This window comes from Notamacropus eugenii, chromosome 1 (assembly GCF_028372415.1).
Source record: "Notamacropus eugenii isolate mMacEug1 chromosome 1, mMacEug1.pri_v2, whole genome shotgun sequence".
Lineage (NCBI taxonomy): Eukaryota > Metazoa > Chordata > Mammalia > Diprotodontia > Macropodidae > Notamacropus > Notamacropus eugenii.
In genome coordinates this window covers 329,935,140-329,958,378 of record NC_092872.1, presented here as the reverse complement: position 1 = coordinate 329,958,378, position 23,239 = coordinate 329,935,140, and the positions used below count along the sequence as shown (strand labels likewise).

The following is a 23,239-nucleotide window of genomic DNA, read 5'->3' as shown; positions in this document are numbered from 1 at the left end:
CATGAAATTATCAAGGAAAACTGCCCTGAGATTCTAGAACCAGAGGGCAAAATAAATATTCAAGGCATCCACAGAACACCGCATGAAAGAGATCCAAAAAGAGAAACTCCTAGGAACATTGTGGCCAAATTACAGAATTCCCAGGTGAAAGAGAAAATATTGCAAGCAGCTAGAAAAAAACAATTCAAGTATTGTGGAAATGCAATCAGGATAACACAAGATCTAGCTCCCTCTACATTAAGGGATCGAAGGGAATGGAATAGGATATTCCAGAAGTCAAAGGAACTAGGACTAAAACCAAGAATCACCTACCCAGCAAAACTGAGTATAATACTTCAGGAGAAAAAGTGGTCTTTCAATGAAATAGAGGATTTTCAAATTTTCCTGATGAAAAGACCAGAGCTAGAAAGAAAATTTGACTTTCTAACATAAGAATGAAGAGAACCATGAAAAGGTGAACAGCAAAGAGAAGTCATAAGGGACTTACTAAAGTTGAACTGTTTACATTCCTACATGGAAAGACAATATTTGTAACTCTTGAAACATTTCAGTATCTGGGTACTGGGTGGGAGTACACACACACACACATGCACACACGCACACATACATAGAGACAGAGTGCACAGAGTGAATTGAAAAGGATGGGATCATATCTTAAAAAAAAAATGAAATCAAGCAGTGAGAGAGAAATATTGGGAGGAGAAAGGGAGAAGTTATATGGGGCAAATTATCTCTCATAAAAGAGGCAAGCAAAAGACTTATTAGTGGTGGGATAAAGAGGGGAGGCAAGAGAAAAACATGAGGTCTACTCTCATCACATTCCACTAAAGGAAAGAATATAATGCACACTCATTTTGATAGGAAAACCTATCTCATAATACAGGAGAGTGGGGGACAGGGGCACAAGCAGGGTGGGGGGGAGGATGGAGGGGAGAGCATGGGGAGGAGAATGCAATCCGAGGTCGACACTCATGGGGAGGGAAAGGACCATAAGAAAATAGAAGTAATGGGGGGCAGGATAGGATGGAGGGAAATATAGTTAGTCCTATACAACACAATTAGTATGGAAATCATTTGCAAAACTAAACAGATTTGGCTTATATTGAATTGCTTGTCTTCCAAGGGGAAGGGTTGGGGAGGGAGGGGGCTAAAGAAGATGGAACTCAAAGTGTTAGGACCAAATATAATGTTCTTACCACTGGGTAACAAGAAATACAGGTTAAGGGGTCAAGAAAGCTATCTGGCCCTACAGGACAAAAGAGAAGACGGAGACATGGACAGGGAGAGAGGATAGAGGAGAGAGCAGATTGGTCACAGGGGCGATTAGAATGCTTGGGTTTGGGGGGGGGATAAAAGGGGAGAAAATTTGTAACCCCAAATTTTGTGAAAATAAATGTTAAAAGTTAAATAAAAAAAAATGGTCTTTCAATGAAATTGAGGACTTTCAAGCATTCTTGATGAAAAGACCAGAGCTAAAAAGAAAATTTGACCTTCAAACCCAAGAATGAAGAGAAGCATGAAAAGGTAACCAGCAAAGAGAAGTCATAAGGGACTTACTAAAGTTGAACTGTTTACATTCCTGCATGGAAAGACAATATTTGTAACTCTTTAAACTTTTCAGTATCTGGGTAGTTGGTAGGATTACACACACACACACACACACACACACACACACACACACACATATACACACAGACAGAGAGCACAGGATGAATTGAATAAGATGGGATCATATCTTTAAAAAATGAAATTAAGTGGTGAGAGAGAAATATATTTGGAGGAGAAAGGGAGAAATGGAATGGGGCAAATTATCTCTCATAAAAGAAGTGAGCAAAAGACTTTTCAGTGGAGGGAAAAAGAGGGGAGGTGAGAGGAAAAATATGAAGCTTACTCTCATCACATTCGACTAAAGGAAGGAACAAAATGCACACTCATTTTGGTATGAAACCCTATCTCACAATACAGAAAAGTGGGGGAGAAGGGGATAAGCAGGGTGGGGGGGGATGATGGAAGGCAGGGCAGTGGGAGGAGGGAGCAATTTGAAGTCAACACTCTTGGGGATGGACAGGATCCAAAGAGAGAATAGAAGCAATGGGGGGCAGGATAGGATGGAGGGAAATATAGTTAGTCTTACACAACACGACTATTATGGAAGTCATTTGCAAAACTACACAGATATGGCCTATATTGAATTGCTTGCTTCCCAAAGGGAATGGGTGGGGAGGGAGGGATGAAGAGAAGTTGGAACTCAAAGTTTTAGGAACAACTGTCGAGTATTGTTCTTACTACTAGGAAATAAGAAATACAGGTAATGGGGTATAGAAAGTTATCTGGCCTTACAGGACAAAAGAGAAGATGGGGACAAGGGAAGGGAGAGGTTAGCAGAGAGGGCAGATCGGTGATAGGTGCAATTAGAATGCTCAGCGTTTTGGGGTGGGGGGAGGGGAGAAATGGGGAGAAAATTTGGAACCCAAAATTTTGTGAAAATGAATGTCAAAAGTTAAATAAATAAATTTAAAAAAGAAAAAAAAGTATTATGAACTAAATATGCAATTAGAAGACCAACAAATAAACAAGCCCAAAATAAGCCCAGATAAGGAAATCTTGAATATTAGAGGAAAAATATATAAATTTGAAACACAAGAGAATATAGAATTAAGAGAGAAGAAAACCAAATCACTCGTATCAAAATTGAAAAGAGTGAATATGCCACTAATGAAGGTGAAATCAAAGCAACTATCAGGAATTATTTGGCCAATTATATGATAATCAATTTAACAATATAAGAAAAATGGAAGTATATTTACAAAAATGTAAACTTAAATTAACAGAAGAGGAAATAAATAAAGTCTAAATAAATCCATTTCAGAAAATACACATGCACACATATATAAACCTATTGAAAAATCTTGCACTATACTAAAACAGTAACAATATCATTTGATTCAAGATTGTACCTTAATAAAAATATTCAAATAATACTTTAATATGTCTTTCCATATTATAAATTATGAGGTTTTTGTGATATTTTAACTATTCCCTCAGGAGGCATTTATCATGATGATCTGAGTTACTGTGGAAAATCTGGGGAAAAAGTATGCTGAAGTAAACAAAAGGACTGAATTGAATTATGTAACTGCTTCACTGATAAAAGATACCCAGATAATCAAACAAGGCAGAGTTCTTGTTTAAAATAAAAATTGCTTTGTCTCTGCAAAGTAATGTATTCATCTCTATAGAAATTTGCATACACAAATAAAATAAAATTGTAACATTTATTTTCTTGGTCTAGTTCTTCTAGATACTAAATATGGTAAAGAATTTGAACTTTGAGGGGATTTAAATTTATCAAAGTGGAGCACTCTTTTTAGTTAAAAAAAAAAAAAGTTGAGGTTTACCAAACTGAGTTAGTTTCTACTGATATGGCGGGGAAAGCATGCTGCCAGAACAATGATTAACAGATGAACTTTTGGGCAACTGTACATTGTGTCTGGGCACCAGACAACTTGCTTCAAGTACATTTTACCTGAAAATTATTAAGGCATGTGGTAAGCTTTTTAAGCATAACTTGAATTTAATTGCCTACTTGCCAGATGGACAGCACTAGTTTTTAGACACAATATATGAAAATACTCACTTTATAGTTATTTACTCTAGAATTTGTGAGGGGAATGATTGCCTGATTATAACAAAATCATAAATTTTTTCATTAAATATTCTCATATGTAACTTGAATAAAACAATGTGGCATGTTTGAATTTTAAGAATCCTTTGTTATCAATTGTTTTGAAAAAAATATTAACAGTGTGAAATGGAAATGATGATTAATTGTGCTTTACTATTGAGAGTGAATTCCACCTTACACTTTTTTCTGAAGCGTGTAAGCTCCTTGAGGTCGAAGACTGTCCTGATTATATTCTTAGCCCATAGCACAGTGACTAGCACATGTTAAGTGCTAAATGAAAACCTTAACTATCTAGGTAGCTTTGAAAAACATGTATAAATCTAAGCAATCTCACATAAGAGCCATTCTAATCCCAAGATTTAGACATAGTTTACTGGGTAATAAAAATGGTCATTAAAGGAGAATAGTGTAACTAAAGAAAAAAAATTAAAAATTTTAAATAACCATACTCTCATATGAGAACTTTCTAGAATTTTCCATTTTTCCCCTCAAAAAAATTATAAGGTGCTAACTTGATAAAAACTAAATAGCAAACTAAAGAATGTTTTTGTCTCATACCTACTATAATACCTTTCACATAGTAGACACTCAGAAAATAGTAATAAATGAATTCATCGTTTTAGTCCATATGGCTTTCAAACTAGAAGGCCTTATTTTACTGTTGTTGAAAATAAATTCATAACAAAAATATATTGATAGTATTTTTACATTTTCTCTTTGTTAGTATTGATTGATTCTATCTTCTGCAGATTAGCTTTCCAAGGAGGTAATAATTAGCATTAGTATTTTCAAGGAAGAAAAAAAAAGCTTCCTTCACAAGCTAGTAGACAAATTTTATTCTGGAGTCAAGTCAAGTCAACAAGAATTTATTAAGTGATTACTATGTGACAGATACTGTGCTAAGTACTTAGAATACACCAAATACAAGCAGAAAGACAGTACCTGTCTGAGCCGAGTTTACATTCCAATAGGGAAGACAGCACATAAAGTGTATGGGGGATGGGAGGAGATATCCAATGTTTGATTCTCAAACATATATAAATATGAATATGTATATGTATATATATACCTGTATGTATATGTGCATCTATATAGTTATATATATATATCTCTGTGTGTGTGTGTATTTGTTTCATGGGTATCCAGAGACAAAGAGTTAAATACCAAGTTCCCAACTCACTGATGATGCATCTCTTTGAGGTTAGCTAAGTCACTCCTTGGAAACACAAACTATTGCTGGGAACAGACTTGAAGTATTTCTAGTATGATAGTACCCTCCAGATCTTGCAGTCCACTGGCATAATGTTCAAGAACCCATGGCCACTTCCACACCCTGATGAGACCTCAAAATGGAAATCTCTCTCTCCTCCACATATACACACATGTATGTATATGCACACAAATGTATTTATATATATGCATATATATATAGTTTCTTGCTCTGTCTGTAGTTTAAAACATAATAAAGTAAGATATTTTTAGATCAAGTTATACATCTTTTAAGGATCTCATTAGAAAATGAATTGAATAGGGTCCAATAAACATCTTCTAAGAATAGTACATAAGGTAACAGACATCCTGAGTATCTCTACCCTGATCCCTAGAACTAACTATGTTATAAGTTGGGAGTATAAAAATTTGAGGAGTGTTGCCCAAAATAGAAAACTCAAGGACTAAATCAGATGGTTGGAACTATTTCATGTGGAAATTGATTTAGGATGAAATTACATTCTTCACTTTCTATTGAAGTCACACCCATCATTTCTATCATCTTCATAAGGGTTTGTAGAGTCTCCACCTTTGAAGATCTTAAGTCAATTAATACATAGTTTTCTTTGTAATGTACTTTGAAGGAAATCTTGCTTGGAGGTGAGACCTTAGATCTCCATCTACATATTTGAGTCTTCACCATCCCTAAACATTCACTGAATTCATGACAATATACATGGAGTAGTAGGGAAATAAAAGCAGTGTGAACTTAATTTTTTAATTAATTAATGTTTATTCATTTGTTTAATTTATTTATTTAACTAAGGCAGAGAGGTGGATTTATTTTGACATACATTGGTTAGAAACTTGAGCATTTGTAGAGAAAGCAGTTCATTTAGAAAACATAGAAAGCCAAACGTTTGGGGTCTATAAGCCTGTAATTTTGAATCACTACCATAAAAAGAAGTCTATTGATGTCTGAACTGAAAATGGTCATGGTAAATGGAAGCTGCATGGTTCATTTACTGCCATAAAGGATTCCATCAGTTATTTTGCAGGTTATGACAGAATTTGAAAATGTAAATGTTAGGGTAAAATCCAAATGACTGCTACTTGAAAAGAGACTAAAAATTATAAGTCATGGGGCATGTTTTATATGAAATAGCACATCATTTTAACATACTGATTAATTTAATATTTTACCAGAAGTACAACCTGAAATTTGATACATTTTGATGTCTTACTGGGGGAAAAATTTACCAATCTCTAGTATTATTTTATTTTACAGTTTTTTGCCTTTGAACAGTATAAGAAATTACTTGGATATGTGTCATTGTCACCAGGATTGGTAAGTAAGAGTCTTTACTGTACTTTGATGAATGTTATTTCATAAAGTAAAATCTAAAACAAGATGTCTTTTTGATTCCTAAAATTTAGCTGCTAAAAATTAAGGCTAGTAATTCAATGTTGAGTAATTTGTTAAAAATCATCTTCCTATTAACTTATAATTTCAATCCTAGAAGCAAACCAGTGATAATAAATTAGATATGAAAACTTGCATGGATATGATTCAATAATGCAAAATACATTCAGAATTTATGTAAAAACCTTAAAAACAAAACACATGTACTTTACATTACCCAGATGTGTGTGAATGATCATGTATAAACAGGTACTGTTTTTAACCTTTATTTCACTCGTAATGAAAGTGGCACTTTGGGGTTTGGGGATTCTGGAGTGAAATGAGTTTGTGAAATAATGATTACAAAAGCTTTTGCAGGAATCACTAGAACACTACTTCAATACTGAATTAGAATAGTAATTTAAACTCTTCTAATATTCAGATACTTACTACTTATATGATGCTGGGTAAGTTATCTTATAGTTTTGTTTGCCTCAGTTTCTTCAATGTGAAACTGGAATAGTAATAGCATCTACGCCCCAGGGTTGCTATGAGGACCAAATGAGAGTATTTTTTAAAAAGTATTTACCATAGTGTCTGGCACATAGTAGGTGCTATATAAATGTGTATTCCTTCCCTTCCTCTTTTCCTCCATCTCCCTCTGTTCCCTTTTTGCTCTCTTGGGATTTGATGTCTTTGCTACAAATGAAATTAATTTAATGTAACTGATACACACACACACACAGATCCTAAAGGAATAATCTCACAAATACGTGAGAAGCAACAGAACAGAATGAAAAAAGTGATGGATTTAAAGTCTAAGAACATTAATTTGAATGCTAGCTATCAGTTATACCTCTGATACATACACATGTATACCCATATGTAAATATATACATATGGGTGGGTATACATGGGTATTTTTATATGTACAAACATGTAATCTGGCAGAAACATAAGTATCAACCAAAGACAAGCCAAGATGATCAAACTTCCAGTAAGTATTCCTAGAGGTAGTTGTGTTTAAGAGAAGTAGTCAATACAGTATGAGGGATACTTAGACAACCCCAGAGAATCAATTGAAAAAAAACAATTGGAGAAATTTTAATCACTCACAGGTAGGTCAAGTCGATATAATAAAAATGACAGAGAGAGAGAGAGAGAGAGAGAGAGAGAGAGAGAGAGAGAGAGAGAGAGATAATCAATAATAATGGACACTAAAGAGAAATAGCTACTGAAAATGAGAAAATAAATAACATTTAAGGTCATAAATTTGGAGGTGGAAGGATCTTTAGGATCATCTAGTAAAACTCTTTCACTTTATAGATTAGAAAAAAATTGAGACCCAGAAAAGTTGAATGATTTACCCATGATTTCACAGGTAATGGCAGGTTCAAGATTTGAACCTAGTACCTTTGATACCAATCTACATCATTTCCTTCTATATTATATTGCCACAAGAGGGAGTCAATTCTTAGGGTGAATTCTCATTTTCCATAAATGCTCATTTTATATAATGCAAAATTGGCAATGTTTCTGTTGATGTTTCTGAAATGAAATATTATGAAGATACATATATTTACTTATTAAATCTGTCTCTTGAATGTGTTTTATTACATATAATTTCAAAGATTTTTAATAACAAATGCATATTGTGCATGGAAAATATTCATACAAAGAACTCTACCTTCCTATGGCAGAAAAAATCAACAACTAACATCGCTATCTCCCCTATAACTATTCTTTCATAAAATTTCCAGTTTTTTGTTTCATGCCATTGGAAAACCCAACTATTCCTGATTTAGTATTTTATCAGGGTTTTAAAGTCTAAGGCAGTCAAATGTAAATGGACATTCTTTTTGAATTAGGAAGTTATGTTAGCTATAACAATATTTAATTTAAGTATAAATATTGTCACTATGAATACATTCTTAAATATTTCAAACTAATCTGTAGATTACCTGAATTCTAAGCAAAAAAACAAACTTTATTTTACTTCTGCTCTTTTAGCCCTGAAAAGTACATTTAAATAAATGTTAAAAATGAAGTCCTCACTTTACAATTTCAAAGTCTATTCAAATTGAATATAAGGGTATATTTTTAACATGAATCTTAAATCAGTAATGTGACCTTTTTCTTGGCTAAGGGAAAGAGGTTGCTGTTGATAGTCTTGATATTTTATTTTGAATTTTTAGAATGTGGTTTGTGGCTTCAATAATTTCTTAGTCATGAATTGTCAGTATCTAATCAGGACTAAAACTGTTTAGTAATGGTATACTGTCTATTTGTATAGATCTCTCCATATTCATGATAATGTTCAGCTGTACAGTATAGTGATTTAACATCGTACAAATAGAAACTTGTTTTAAAATATTGATTTATTTAATTTTTTAGGCATTTGCAGTTGCAGGATTGGGATCTGGACTAACCGAAGCTATTGTGGTTAACCCTTTTGAGGTTGTAAAAGTTGGTTTGCAGGCCAATCGGGACACATTTGCGCAGGTAATAATTTTTAATACTGTTAGAAAATACTGGTCTAATTTTTAAATGTTATATAGTGACATCTATTTCTTCCTTTTTTTGAAATGATAGTGTCCCTATGAATTATTGTAAAGGAAGTTGCTCAAAGAAGAATGAAATCTTTCTTCAAGTAAAGAGTTAACCAAAATTCAGTGAGTTCTAATGAACATATGTATTTATGTGTATTGATTTTTTTAAAGTTATGATATAATCGATTATGGCTTCTTTAGAAATAGTTTCTCTGTTTTTGGCAAAATGCCTGCGTATACTAGATCAATCTATGGTAAAAGTCATTAAAGACACAATATTGTTGAACTTAATTTTTTAAAATTGTGAAACAGTTTCAAAAGTTACATGCTATTGATTTTCATCCCAAGAAAAAAATTGATATTTATGTAATACTGCTGGGTATAATTAGAGAGTTGACTGGGCAATACTTGATCCTTTTTTGCTCCATTCTCCCTTCTGAAAAAGAGTGGAGCCAAATCCTTCCCAAGCATAACCTGTCCTCTCTCTATGGCTTAGTTTAGGGAGAGATCTTTTCTTCATTCCTGTACCCTTCTCCTTGCTTCCCTCCCTCCTGAAGATAATCTGATATACTCAGTTATAAAATTAACTTGTTTTTAGCCTAGGGACATTACAATGACCCAAGGTGCCACATAGTCTCTTCCCCTGGTTATTTATAGAATTTGAATCAAATTAAGCTATTAAAACAATCACAGTAGCTCCAAGCCCCCAGTTAGGACTTCTTATCCTAACATTCAGGCAGCAGTCTGACTCTTTGTCCCAATTTAAATTCTGTATATTTCCAGGTAACACTGGCTTCTTCCATTCCATGTTTCTCATCTTAGACTAAATATGTAAGACAAGGCTTTATGATTGGCCCCAGGTTTCTTCATATGTGAAGCAAAGTCGGCATGCAGGAAATCCTTAGGTAAAATAATTGAGAAGAGCATAAAATATCTTTTACTGGACAGGCCCAAAAAGGGGAAGCCAGAAAATGAACTTCCCTCAGTCCTTGAAGTGGAGTTTACAACCATCAACCACAATGTGAGTTCTTTATTCCAAGATATTCACCTCTATTTCTCCTTTCCCTGAGAGCTCAGCTTTCCTTCCTTTCCCTTTCTTCACCTGTTGCTTCTGTGTCATTACTTCTTTCCAATTCATATTATTAAGTCCTGGTGGGGGATGAAGGTTGCCTTCTCCCTCCTTCAACTCATTCAGTTCCAGCTCTTTCCTTTCTGTCTGATCCCTTCCACAACTCTTATAAGTGACTCAAGACCACCTTCAACTCAAAGAAAAGGCAAATAATTCTTATGACCGAGAGGAAATGTTTTTCTCCAAATATCAGAAATCCTATCAGTTCTTACACTCACTTTTGCCTCTTAAGATAAATATGAGTGAGGGAAGGTTACAAAGCCTTATATAAATATCACCATCTTAACAGAGATTAGATCTCAGAATTTTTATTGGTATGTAAGGCCCCAAGTAAGCAGTCTCCTTTTTTGTGAGCTACCTTAACTAAGACCTAAAACTAGGGTAGGGTGATGGAGGCTTTGTCCAAGTCAGGGGATATAAACCATTTTTCAATTGCTTTAAGAAATTGAGACAGAGCCAGAGGAGCTGTGGAAGGTTGGAGCCATGATGAGATTGGGACAGATGCAGGGAAATTTCTTTTTGGGAAGCAGAGTTGTTGGCTTATTTGTGCCTTGGTTTAAGTTCTGTCTCAAGAAGTTCAGTGCACAAAGATGGAGATAAACCAGAAGTAGCCCTGGCATCTGATAGAACTTGAGTTCCAGTTTAGTTCAAGTTTAGGAAAAGGGCCTTTAAATTAACCCCCTCATCAGTTCAGACTTTTCTGTAGTGCCAGCACTAGGAATTCCAACAGTGTTATAGAGAAGACTCCTGCTGTTCTCAGGAGGCTCCTGAGCTGTTCTCCAAGGGATGTATTAGCTTAAAGACAGAGTGCACTTAGGAGCGATACAAGGATCTTCCTGATGAGCTGCTAATCATGAGACCATGGATTGAAGGTTTGGAAAGGCCAGTGACACAAAGTAAGTTTTAGTTTAGGAAGTCATATATCAAGAACCTTTCTAAAGGTCCCTGAGTTAGAAGTCATAGACCTATTTTCCAGTCCCTATTTTGACAGTCCCTGTTCTATTTCTTCTTCTGGAAAATGAGGGGGTGGTTTCTAAGGTTTTATCCAGCTCTAGCAATTAATGAGTTTATGAAGTTTGCATCTATTTGACTCCATCAGAATTAAGCCTCAATGTTAGTAAGAATAAAATGAGGCCTACAGGGTATCCTAAAGTAGTAAATATAGTGGTGGACTTGGAGTTCAGAAAATACTGGATTTGTATCCTGCTTGAGTCACTTACTATCTGTTATTTACTCTATCTGGGTCTCAGTTTCCTCATGTGTAAAATGAAAAGGTTGGAATTTATCATTTTTGAGGTCTCTTAAGCCTCTAAATCTATTACCCTATAATTCTTCATTTGTGACCTTGAGTTACATTCCTCTTGGGAGACTCAATTTCCTTCTCTGTAAAACAACCTCTGGGAGAAGTAGTAAGAGCATAGAGGTGTTCTGCTTGATAAAGTAATTAGGATATAATCTTGGTTTGTTGTCCTTCCCTCTTGAAGAGAACCAAAATGACATCACTATGCTAGAGTCAAGTTTCAGTGTGTCCAACTGTGACTGATCAGACCAAAGCAAGCTTGGAATGTTCTACCACATATCAGGCACATGTGAATATTTGAAGTGCATTCTCTAAATTTGCACATCTTGTGCTTCTCCTGAGCTGTTTCAATTCTGCTTTCAATGTGGGTACTCTATGCTGAGAGGACCTGTTCCAGTGTCTCCCATGTTACACAACCAATCCCAAATTTCTTAAGAGAGACCTTGAGAGTCTTCTTCTGACCACCATGTGAATGCTTGCCCTGTTTGAGGTCTCCATAAAATAGTCTTTTTGGCAGGTGTACATTTTGCATTAGAACAACATGGCCAGCCTATTGGAGTTGTGTTCTCTAAAGCAAACTTTGAATGCTTGACAGTTTAGTTCAAGAAAGGATCTCAGTGTCTGGTATCTTATTCTGCCAAGTGAGCTTCAGAATCTTCCTAAGACAATTCAAATGGAAGAGATTCAGTTTCCTGGCATGGCGCTGGTATACTGTTTCAGAGGCATACAACAATGAGGTCAGCACAATGGTTCTGTAAACCTTCAATTTGTAGTCAGTCTAATACCTCTTCTCTCCCATACTTTCCTTCAGATCCTCCCAAATAATGAACTAACTCTGGCAATGTATGTGTCAGTTTTATTATTAATGTGTACATGCTTGAAAAGTATACTACCAAGGTAAGTGAACTTATCCACAACATTCAAAACTTCTCCATTTGCTACAACCAATGGTTTCACATATAGATGGTGTGGTGCTGACTGATGGAGCACTTGTGTGTACTTGGTGTTAATTGTTAGACCAAAATTGGCACAAGCAGAAGAGAATTGATGCCATTAGGTTGCTTTTGTATGGTGAAGCACCTGGTGTGCGTTCTACTCCAGCTGAGATTTGCAAGGTAGGGAGTCTGTTGCTCATACAAAAGACAACTGAAATTTTCCAGGTTATATGAAAGAAGAGTTATCCTCCAGGAATTCATGGATGCCTCCATTCCCCATCTCTGTAAAGCTAAAGGAAATAGATTGTCCTGTGACAATCACAGGGTGGGGATCTCTCTTAGGATGTAATCTTATCTGTTAATTCAATTGGAGTGGGGTAGCTGACTGACTTAGTTGATCACATTTTGATACCTATGTGAGATTTGTTTACCACCTATTGCTAATAGTTCTACAGTTTGGGTACCCTCCCTCATACTGATTATCATGACTTTCCTCCATATATTTAAAATTGATACTTCTGGCAGATAGTAAGCAGCTAAGTATCTATAAAATCATATACTATTTTAGCCATAAAATATCCTCAAGAAGGACTGGAAATAATGTGTACAAATAAGGTAAGTACAATTTCTGATACTCCTAGACCTTTCCAAAATCCCTTTCAATTTCTAAATAAAGTATTTCAATAGATGTCTAACTCTCTAGTCTTTAAATTACCACCATTTCAGTCAGTCTTACAATCTCTGCCCCACCTCCTTCATTTTCAGTGCCAGCATCTTGGCTAGTGTATTAAAAATCACCGGGAGTAAAGAAAACCAGTTTCTAAATCAAATATTGCTTGACCTTCTGCTTGGAGCAAAGTAATCACAGCTTTGTCATGCCATGGTTTGGTTCAATGGGTATGAAAAAAATGTTCAAATAATACTGGAATAGATCCAAATTTTCATCCATCTTTCGTATTAAACCTAAGCAACATCCTATTTTGCTTTCGCATCTTTGGAGGTTTTAGCTTGGTTGGTCCATTTATTATTTTTTTTGGAGAGGGAGTTATAAATTTGTATTCTCAGTCATGGCAAACAATGTGCCTTTAGCTCATTGTCTTCATAGGCTCTTTGTGTTTCCTGACAAGGTACATACTTTCCTTATATGTACACAAGTTCTAGAATTCTCTGCTTTTGTCATTCTAAGGTAAATTGCATTTCATTGGTACATAATCTACTCATCTAGAAAATGTCAGATGACTCTGACTGTGATCTTTTTCACAACTGACACATTGTTAAAATGCTTTCATGTCTTTGTATTATTTATGGCACTATTAATAAGTTGTATAGCTAGTGACACTGATGCTTGTCTAAAATGATAAGATTATGGGGCATTGAGCGAGAAAGGTTATGGGAAAAGAGGTGTATGTAGTTTATAAAGCATGGCGAAGGACTAAAAACTAACTGATTAATTACTGAAAGTTTTAATTCTAGTAAGTTATGAAAAAATCTCCCACATTCATGCCTTTTAAAGGGTAGTTCCCTATGCCTGGGATGCATCTGTCCAAGCACAACTCATGCCCCATCTTCTTCACAAGATCTTTCTGGTGCTCATTTATACAAGGTTTCGGTGCTGTCTCCCACTTCCAACTACTTTGTATTATTTTAAATATACTTTGTATTTATGTACTTGTCAGTTTAGATGCTATATCCCTTCCATAGAATATAACCTCTTTGAGATGGCTTCTTAAAATACTTTCGTGTATATGGGTCCTTTTCTTCTTTTTTTGATCTCTAGGCCTAGTTGTGCTAAAATTGGATCAAAGTCAGTTTAGTGACTCCTTTTTTTTCCCTCATCTTTGCCAATCTGATGGGTATGAGATACAAACTCCAGAGTCATGTTTTGCACATTTCTAATTAGTAGTGATGGAAGTGTTTTTGAATATGGCTACTAGTACTCCAATAAAATGAAATTTTCCAGAAAGGCCTCATATAGGAGTTGGCATTTGACATAAGATTGGGAGATGAATAGGGATTCAAAAAATCTAAGATAAGGAAAGGAATGCATTCTAGACATGGTCTATTCAAAAAGGCAGAGACAGGAGATAGATGTTGCATATGGAGGACAATAAATAAGAAAACTGGTGTAAAATGTAGTCATGAAAGTATGATGGAATAAGAGAACCTGAAATTGTGTAATGTGCAATAAGGCTAAGATAGACGTAGCTATATCTATAAACATATGCATATATATGTATTTGTGGGTATATATGTGTGTATATGTGCATACATATACCTATACATACATACATACATACACACATATGCTTATATATCTAACTCTGTTCCTATTGTAACAGGGTCGCAGTGAGTATTTGAGGTCAGATTTGAGCTCAAGTCTTCCTGACTTGAGGCTAGGCATCCTATCACTCTATCCACTGAGCAGCCTAGCTAATGTGTGTGTGTGTATCTGTATCTATATCTATATCAATGTCTGTGTATATGTGTGTATATCTATATCTATATATCTATATCCATATTATCTATCTCTATCTCTCTATCTATATCTATAAACATATAGATATAGCACAACACCTGTGTGTGGTAAGCATGTGAAAAATATTTACTCTTTTCTGTTGGTCAAGTTTGATCTGAATTGCTTATTTGAATTACCTTATATAGGCCCAGCACAAAAGGAATAAAAAATAGTTGTTTTGTTTCATGAATACTCCAAACATTGAACAAAGGCAGATATTGGAAGTACTTTTTATTCATTTTAAAAATTCTATTATACTGTTTAGAGATAATTTGAGTAGCCAGCATCAATAGCATGTTAAGTATATATGATGAATTATTTTTTAAATTTAGTACATGAAATGTTGCCTGAGAATTACTCAGCAGCAGATGAAATGAATTTCTCCCATCTATGATCTTTCCTGGCATTAAAATGAATCATAGTGATAACTAAGTTATTAGCCAGATATACTTCTCATTAAAATTTCCTCAAAACTATAGTCCTTCATATGTCTCTATTAATAACCCTAATTTTTCACTCAGAAGCAAAACTTTTGAGTATTTTACCAACATAGGAAGCTTTTTCATGCTACTTTTGAAACAATACTACAGTGAGGGAGGAGACAAAATGGCATAAAAAAATCAGCTTGATTAAGCATGCAAAAAAAATACCTTAATACTTTAATAACCTTAAAAGATAAGATAGGCCAAATGGTAAAAGAAGCACAAAAATCCCCGAAGAGAACTCCTCAAGAAGTAAAATTAACCAAATGGAAGAGGACGTATAAAAGCTCAATAAAAAATTTTCCTTAAAGATTAGAACTGGGCAAATGCAAGCTAATGACTCCATTAGACATTAAGAAACAATAAAATAATCAAAAAAATGAATAAAGAGAAAACATGAAATATCTCATTGGAAAAAAAAACTAACCTGAAAATAGATTGAGGAGTGATAATTTGAGAATTAATTGGACTCCTTGAAAGCCATGATCAAGAAAAAAGTGTAGATATAATCTTTCGAAAAATAACAAAGAAAATTCCCCTGATACTCTAGAAGCAGAAAGTAAAATAAAAGTTGAAAAAATTCAGCAATCACCTCCTCAAAAAGATTCTAAAATGAAAACTCACAGAAATATTGTTGTCAAATTCCAGAGCTCCCATGACAATGAGAAAATATTACAATCAAGCAGAAAGAAACAATTCAAATATTATGAAGCCACAGTCAGGATAACACAATATTTAGTAGCTTCTACATCAAAGGATGAAGGGGTGGGGGTGGGGGGGTAGAAGGGCAGGAATTGGAATATAATCCTCCAGAGGGAAAAGGAGTTAGCATTACAACCAAGAATCACTTTCCAAGAAAAACTGAGTATAATCCTTCAGGGGAAAAAATAGTTATTCAATGAAATAAAAGACTTTCAGGAATTCCTGATGAAAAAAGGAGAGTTGAATACTGTAGCCAGTGCAATATCCACAGCAGCTTCTATGAATATGCATGCGTATTTTCAGGATAAATTCACAAAACACAAATAACTCTCTTCCTCAAGGACAAACCAAGATATTTATTCAGATATTAGAAAGCCAATTCCACCACGGTAACAAAGAAGTTTATACACATCCAGGAAGCATGAACATATTCAAGCCTTCCCTCTCTACGAACTAACTCCCCAATGCAAATTCCTCCCTCTCTCACTCATAATAGTTGCTCTGCCTCATCTCTGGCTTACTTTCTCCCAGTTCTGCCCCACTCTCTGTTCCTGCTCTACACTTCCTGATCCACCTGTTTGGCAAGTGGGCTCCACATGACTTAAGCTGTGGGATGGACCAAATCTCAAAGCAAGTCACAAGGGCCTATTAAGGGACAGAGAAGATCTTCGAATTCCCTTAACATTACATTTGGCTCCGAGATCTTTCATGTCCATTAACAAGTCAATGGGAGTTTAGGGGTAACTGGTATCAACATAAATTTGCAACAAAATAGCAAGGATAACACAAAATAAACACATAAAACACTTAAAACAGATCATCTTAGCTGGGGACTTTGACATAGGCACCCTATCATTCCCCCCTTAAATGAATGGGACCCAAAATTCCTTGGGGTAAGGGACAAAAGTCTCTTCTATAACTACTTCCTGCTGAGACTGAAAGTAGAGCTGTGCCTGCATCAAGAGATCCCATTCAAGGGGTCAGTTCATTAGTCAGCATCCAGAATTGGTTGATGCCAGGGCCAGGAGTGACATATCTCAGTCTTGGACAAAGGATGACATCAAGCTCAAGCAGTTAGTTATCTACAAGTAGAGGGCTCTAAGCCTGCAGGAGGCAAATCTAGCAAACAAGATGAATAGACAAAAGTCAAAAAGAATAAAGAGACAATAACCAGAAGCAGGGTAAATATAGTATCAGCTGTGCTTCTGGAGTTCATGAATCCACTATCAAAACCTTTTTCATGGCAAAAATATATGAGTTAAGGGCACAATTTGGTAATCATTTTCTCCTGAATAAAGAATAGTTACACTACTATCTTTTCCATGTGCTATAATCTCCAAAGCCTTTGGAACATTATCTGGTTATCTAAGTTCTTTATTTGATCATGGCTTTCAGGTAGTCCAATTATTTTTAAGTTGTTTCTCCTGGATCTATTTTATATATGGAGGGAATTATATATATAATTATATATGGAGGGAATATATTCCTCTCTCATCCCTTAATTTTATGTTTTTAGATATCACCCCTTCCTATTCAACTCACCCTGTGTCCTTGGTCTATATGTATATAATCCCCCCATCTACCCAAATACTCAGAACAATCTCTAGACTTACAGATATTATCTTTTCATGTAGGAATATAAACAGTTCAACTTTTGTAAGTCCCTTATGATTTCTCTTTCCTATTTACCTTTCCATGCTTCTCTTGATTCTTGTGTTTGAAAGTCAAATTTTCTATTCAGCTCTGGTCTTCTCATTAAAAAATGCTTGAAAGTCCTCCATTTCATTGAATGACCATTTTTTCCCCTACAGTATTATACTCAGTTTTTCTGGGTAATTCTTGGTTTTAATCCTAGTTACTTTGACTTCTAGAATATCATATTCCAAGTTGTTTGATCCCTTAATGTAGAAGCTGCTAGATCTTGTGTTATCCTGATTGTATTTCCACTATACTCTAATTGTTTCTTTCTGGCTGCTTGCAATACTTTCTTCTTGACCTGGGAACTCTGGAATTTGACTACAATATTCCTAGTTTTTCTTTTCAGATCTCTTTCAGGAGGTGATCGGTGGATTCTTCCAATATTTATTTTACCCTATGGTTCTAGAATACCAGGGCAGTTTTCCTTGATAACTTCATGAAAGATAATGTCTAGGCTCTTTTATTCATCATGTCTTTCAGGTAGCCCCATAATTGTTAAATAATCTGTCCTAGATCTATTTTCTGGGTCAGTTGTTTTTCCAGCGAGATATTTCACATTGTCTTCTATTTTTCCATTCTTTTGGTTTTGTTTTGTAGTTTCTTGTTTTCTCATAAAGTCCTTCATGTCCATCTGTTCCATTCTAATTTTTAAAGAAATATTTTCTTCAGTGAGCTTTTTAACTTCCTTTTCCATTTGTTTAACTCTGTTTTTTAAAGCATTCTTCTCCTCATTAGCTTTTTGTACCTCTATTGTACCTCTATTGCCAATTGAGTTAGTCTATTTTTAAAGGTGTTATTTTCTTCAGCATTTTTTGAGCCTCCTTTAGCAAGCTGTTGACTCACTCTTTGTAATTTTCTTGCATCACTCTCATTTCTCTTCCCAGTTTTTCCTCTACCTCTCTTATTTGATTTTCAAAATCTCTTTAGAGCTCTTCCATGACCTGAGACCATTGCAAATTTATTTTGAATGTTTTGGATGAAGAAGCCTTGACTTTAGTATCTTTCTCTAATGGTATGCTTTGATCTTCCTCATCTGAAAGGGTGGAGGAAAATACCTGTTCACCAAGAAATTCACCTTCCATAGTCTTATTTTTTCCCCTTTTCTGAGCATTTTCCTAGTCAGTTACTTAGCTTCTGAGTCCTTTGTTAAGTGGAGGGTATACACTAGGGACCTGTAAGTTCTCAGTTCCTCCAAGGTGACACAACCAAGGGAGAGGTTTCCTTCTCTCCTGGCCTGGGAGCAACCACAAGGTTTTCTGCCCAGGATCTGTGAGTAAGTTTCCCTCTCCACAACTGCCTCCAGCTCCATTAAGCCAGTGTTCCTTCTCACCCCAGGGCCACCACTCAGGGCTGAGATCCAGATCATCTGCTCAATTCCCTTAGGGTCTTTAGGTGGAGGACTCCAAAAAGTGAATGCTATGCTGCAGTGATTTCCCAGCCCTGGGCCTGAGGCTAGGTCTGGACCCTGCTCCCTTCTCATCCAGGTGAAAGAGCTTTCTCACTTACCTTTGAAGCTGTCTTTGGTGTTTGTGGGGTAAGAAATCTTGGAACTGCAAGTGCTGCCTGGGATTCTGCGTGCTCCAGTCCTGTCCCTGGTGTGTTGCTCAGGTCAATGTTGAGCCGAGCTCTGCTCTGCACTTGGTGGGATAGACCTTTCCTGTTGGCCTTCCAGGCTGATTTGGTCTGGAAATCTCTTTCACTCTGTCATTTTGTGGCTTCTGCTGATCTAGATTTTGTTTAGAGTCATTTTTACAGGTATTTTGTGGGATTTGGGAATAGAGCTAAGGGTAGGTCCCTCCTTCTACTTTGTCATCTTCAATTCATATTTTTTTTGGAGGCTTTAGATGTAGGAATTTTGACTTGTTGACTTCTTCTGTTTGTATATTTTGGTCTTCCTTGTCATGAAAGGTAGATTTTATAGTCTGATTCTTTTTCCTGTTTTACTCATTCCCCAGCCATTTACTTGACTTTTGAACTCTTTGTCAAGGTAGATCTCTGCTTCTAGTTGAGGTAAGTGTACTGTCAGTGGCTCTATACCCCCCAGTCCTGTCAATATGTGGACCTAGAGCTCCTGAAATAACTACTCCTGCTGTCTCTGCTGGTGCTGTGGCTGTTATGGCTGCCCTAGGCTCCTCCACCCTCTCTGTAGCCCTGGGGCTGGGCTGGACAACTCTACTCTCTGACACAGTTCTGACAGGTTTTTTCCACTGATTTTCCAATTTGTCCTTGGTGGATTGGGGTCATGAAGTCTGAAAAATGATACAGTTGCCAGTGAATCAGTCCCCCCTGAGACCTGCTCAGGTTCTGTCTGTGTTGGTGTGGTTCATGCTGGACTCCACTCTGCTTCCAGCTTGGTGTAATAGTTGCTTCCCCTCTACGTTCCAGGCTGTCTTGGGCTAGAGATTTGCTTCACTCTGTCATTCTGTGGGTTCTGCTGCTCCAGAATTTGTTTAGAGTAATTTTACAGGTATTTGACTGGACTTGGGAGATGAGTTGTAACAAGTCCCTGCTTTGACTCTGTCATCTTGGCTCCACTTGTATTTCTTTTCTATCCAAACAAAGTTTTCTAAACAATGTAAATCATATCCTGCTGAACCCAATGTTCCTGGATAGAGTGCTAAGAGATCTCGCCTCATAGTCCAATATTCGATATTTGGAATCTTATGTGTTGTTTTCTAATGTACAGATTTGGGGTCATCATTCTGGCTAGAGATATACTTCCCCCCAATGGTCTATTATTCAAATTACTTAAAGCAGTGAATAAATTATCTTTCCAATGTTGATAATAGTTGTTATTACTTACCTTCCTTAACTGTTCTTTCAATAATCCATTTATACCTCTCAATATATCTATTCCAATGATGTATTCAGGAATGGGTATTGCCATGGTATATTCTTTGTTAGGTAATTGTCCAATTTTCATCATTCTTTCTAGTTGATATTTCAGCCCCTCCCAGTCCTGTGATGGTAACAGGAGTTACATGTTTAAATTTATCAGAGTTTCCATATGTAATGGAGGCCTCCATCCCAGTATCTATTAATGCTCTAGTTACAGTAGTTGATCCATTTTTCCAGTATATGGTTAAATTGATATGGGGTCTGCAATCCTAACTGTATTTCTTTAATCTAAACTGCAGCTTGACCCCTTTCCTATTCTCCATACAGGTGTGACAAATTTGGATACAATGATTTGGGAGGGTCTGCAAGGACACTTCTTACTTCTCTATTCTGTCTATTATTAAGTCCCTTTTCTTAGTACATCTTACATAGTTCGTTAGTTGGAATACCATCTATTTTTCCAAAATGTATCCCTGTTCTTAATAAAGCAGGGATTCTTTCCTCCTTAGTCTATTCTGACTTTGAATCCACTGGCTATTTGCTCTTCTCTCTTGAGTAAATTGATCTTTTCCCCATTTCCCTGAGTTACATAACTGTGAAATCTTATTCAGCACCTCCATAAGAGGGTGCCCTGTTCCCTCAATTAGTAGAGTCAGAATTCTCTATTTATAAGCAGGAGGAGCTATTAAATACTATTATGGTTCTTTGAGAAACTGTTAGGGGAGGACTGTGATATACATCTGCATCTCCAATCATAACTGCAATTTTCATTAACTCCTCTTTTAACTTTCTCACAAGGTCTCTAAGTGAATACCAGGGTCCGTCTACACTAGGCCACATAGAGTCAGTGTGATACTGTTTATTGCATCCCCAGCAGTTAAAGCTAACAAATTAATTCTATTGTTACCTCCTTGAATATGGTAATCCTTAAAAGCTTGTTGTACAAAAGGATTTTGACCTATAAATTTCAAACAATATGTTATCTACCCAAACTTCTCTGGTCCATTCCTCACTGATTTTCACCATTCAAAATAATAATGATTCTCCCACTTTTGGATGAATCGACTTAAAATATCGGTGACCACCTGCTGAGTAAAATCCTCACTTACTTCCTAAAACACTGTGTGCACCCCTCCTCCATTCTCCTGATTTCTTCGTAGTATTGGATGTGTTCCCACATTCCTAGAAGCCTCCCTATCTAAATTTGTTTCATTTTCCTTCCATGTGTCTTCCTCCCAGGTATCTGTCCCAGTCAGGCTGGCATGTGCAAGCGTTGCATGAAACTCTGTCAGGCCTCCCCTAAGCAAGCTCCCCTAAGTAAAATGCCTCCCTCTCTCACTCATGCTAGCTATTCTGCCTTAACTCTGCCTTGCTCTCTCCCAGCTCTGCCTCACTCTCTTTTCTTGCTCCACCCTTCCTACTCTACCTGTTTAGCAAGCTCCTCTCACTATAGACTAGATGTGACTCAAACTGTGGGCTGGGCCAAATGTCAAAGCAGGTCACATGAGTCTGGACAGGAAATTAAAGGACAGGAAATATTCAAAAAAGCATGTGTGTTCAGGGCTAGTTCTGGTGGTTTGGAATTAAACACTGTTTCCTGCAGCTATAAGCAAAGTCTCAAAGAAAAATGTGAATTGGACACAAGTCCAATAAGAATTCCTGGAAGAACTGAAAAAATAATTTTTAAAATCATATGAGTTATAGGGGGAAAGCTAGGTAAAGAAATGAAAAGAAGTGAAAAAATTATGAAAAGCTTGGTAAAAGAGATTAAAAAAAATCAAAGGAAAAATACCTTTAAAAAAGAGTTGGCCAAATGAGAAAAGAGCTATAAAACTTCACTGATGAAAATAAACTCCTTAAACAGCAGAATTAGCCAAATTGAAAAAGAAGTACAAAAGCTCACTGAAGAAAATAATTTGTTAAAAATTAGAATTGGGCAAGTGGAAGCTGATGACCTTGTGAGACATCAAGAAACAGTAAAATAAAGTTAAAGAAGGAAAACAGTTGAAGAAAATGTGAAATAGCTCATAGAAAAAAAACTACTGACCTAGAAAATAGATTGAGGAGAGATGATTTATGATTTATTGGATTTCCTGAAAGCCACAATCAAAGAAAGAGCCTAGACATCACACTTTAATAAATCATCAAGGAAAACTGACCCAATATCCTCAAATCAGAAGACAAAATAAAAATTGAATGGATCCACCAATCACCATTTGAAGGAGATCTTGAAATAAAAACTTCCAGAAATATCATAATAAATTCCAGAGCTCTTAGATCAAGGAGAAATTACTTCAGTCATTGAGAGAAACAAACATTCAAATATGGTGGTGCCACAATCAGGATCATACAAGATTTAGCAGCTACCTCATTAAAGGAGCAGAGCACTAGGAATATTATATTCAAGAAAGCAAAAGAGCTAGGATTGCAATCAAGAATAACATACGCTGCAAAACTGAGTATAAACTTTCAAGGGAAAAAATGGATGTTTAACAAAATAAAGAACTTTCAAGCTTTCATGATGAAAAACCTGAGACTCTTGGAAATTTGACTTTCAAATATGAGACTCAAGAGGAACATTAAAAAAGTAAACACAAATGAGAAATCATAAGGGCCTCAATGAAGTTAAACTGCTCACTTTTTCTATGTTGGAAGGTGATACATGCATCTTCTATAAATATCATCACTATTGGGCAGTTAAAAGGATCCTATATGAAAAGAGGTTATGTGAGAGAATTGATTATGTTGGAATGATGTCAAAAATGTATACGTGAGAAACAGGGATGGCCTGTAAA

General features: G+C 35.8%; 1 protein-coding gene across 3 annotated transcripts in view; it reads left to right on the top strand.

Moving 5' to 3' along the window:
• The window catches only part of SLC25A21 (solute carrier family 25 member 21), a 759,060-nt gene that overhangs the window by 675,831 nt on the left and 59,990 nt on the right, over positions 1-23,239 (top strand). For all 3 annotated transcript variants that reach the window (XM_072629746.1, XM_072629748.1, XM_072629747.1), the window contains 2 exons: positions 6,183-6,242; positions 8,691-8,798. In XM_072629746.1, coding sequence (XP_072485847.1) covers positions 6,183-6,242; positions 8,691-8,798 — 168 coding nt within the window. The remainder of the gene's footprint in view (positions 1-6,182; positions 6,243-8,690; positions 8,799-23,239) is intronic.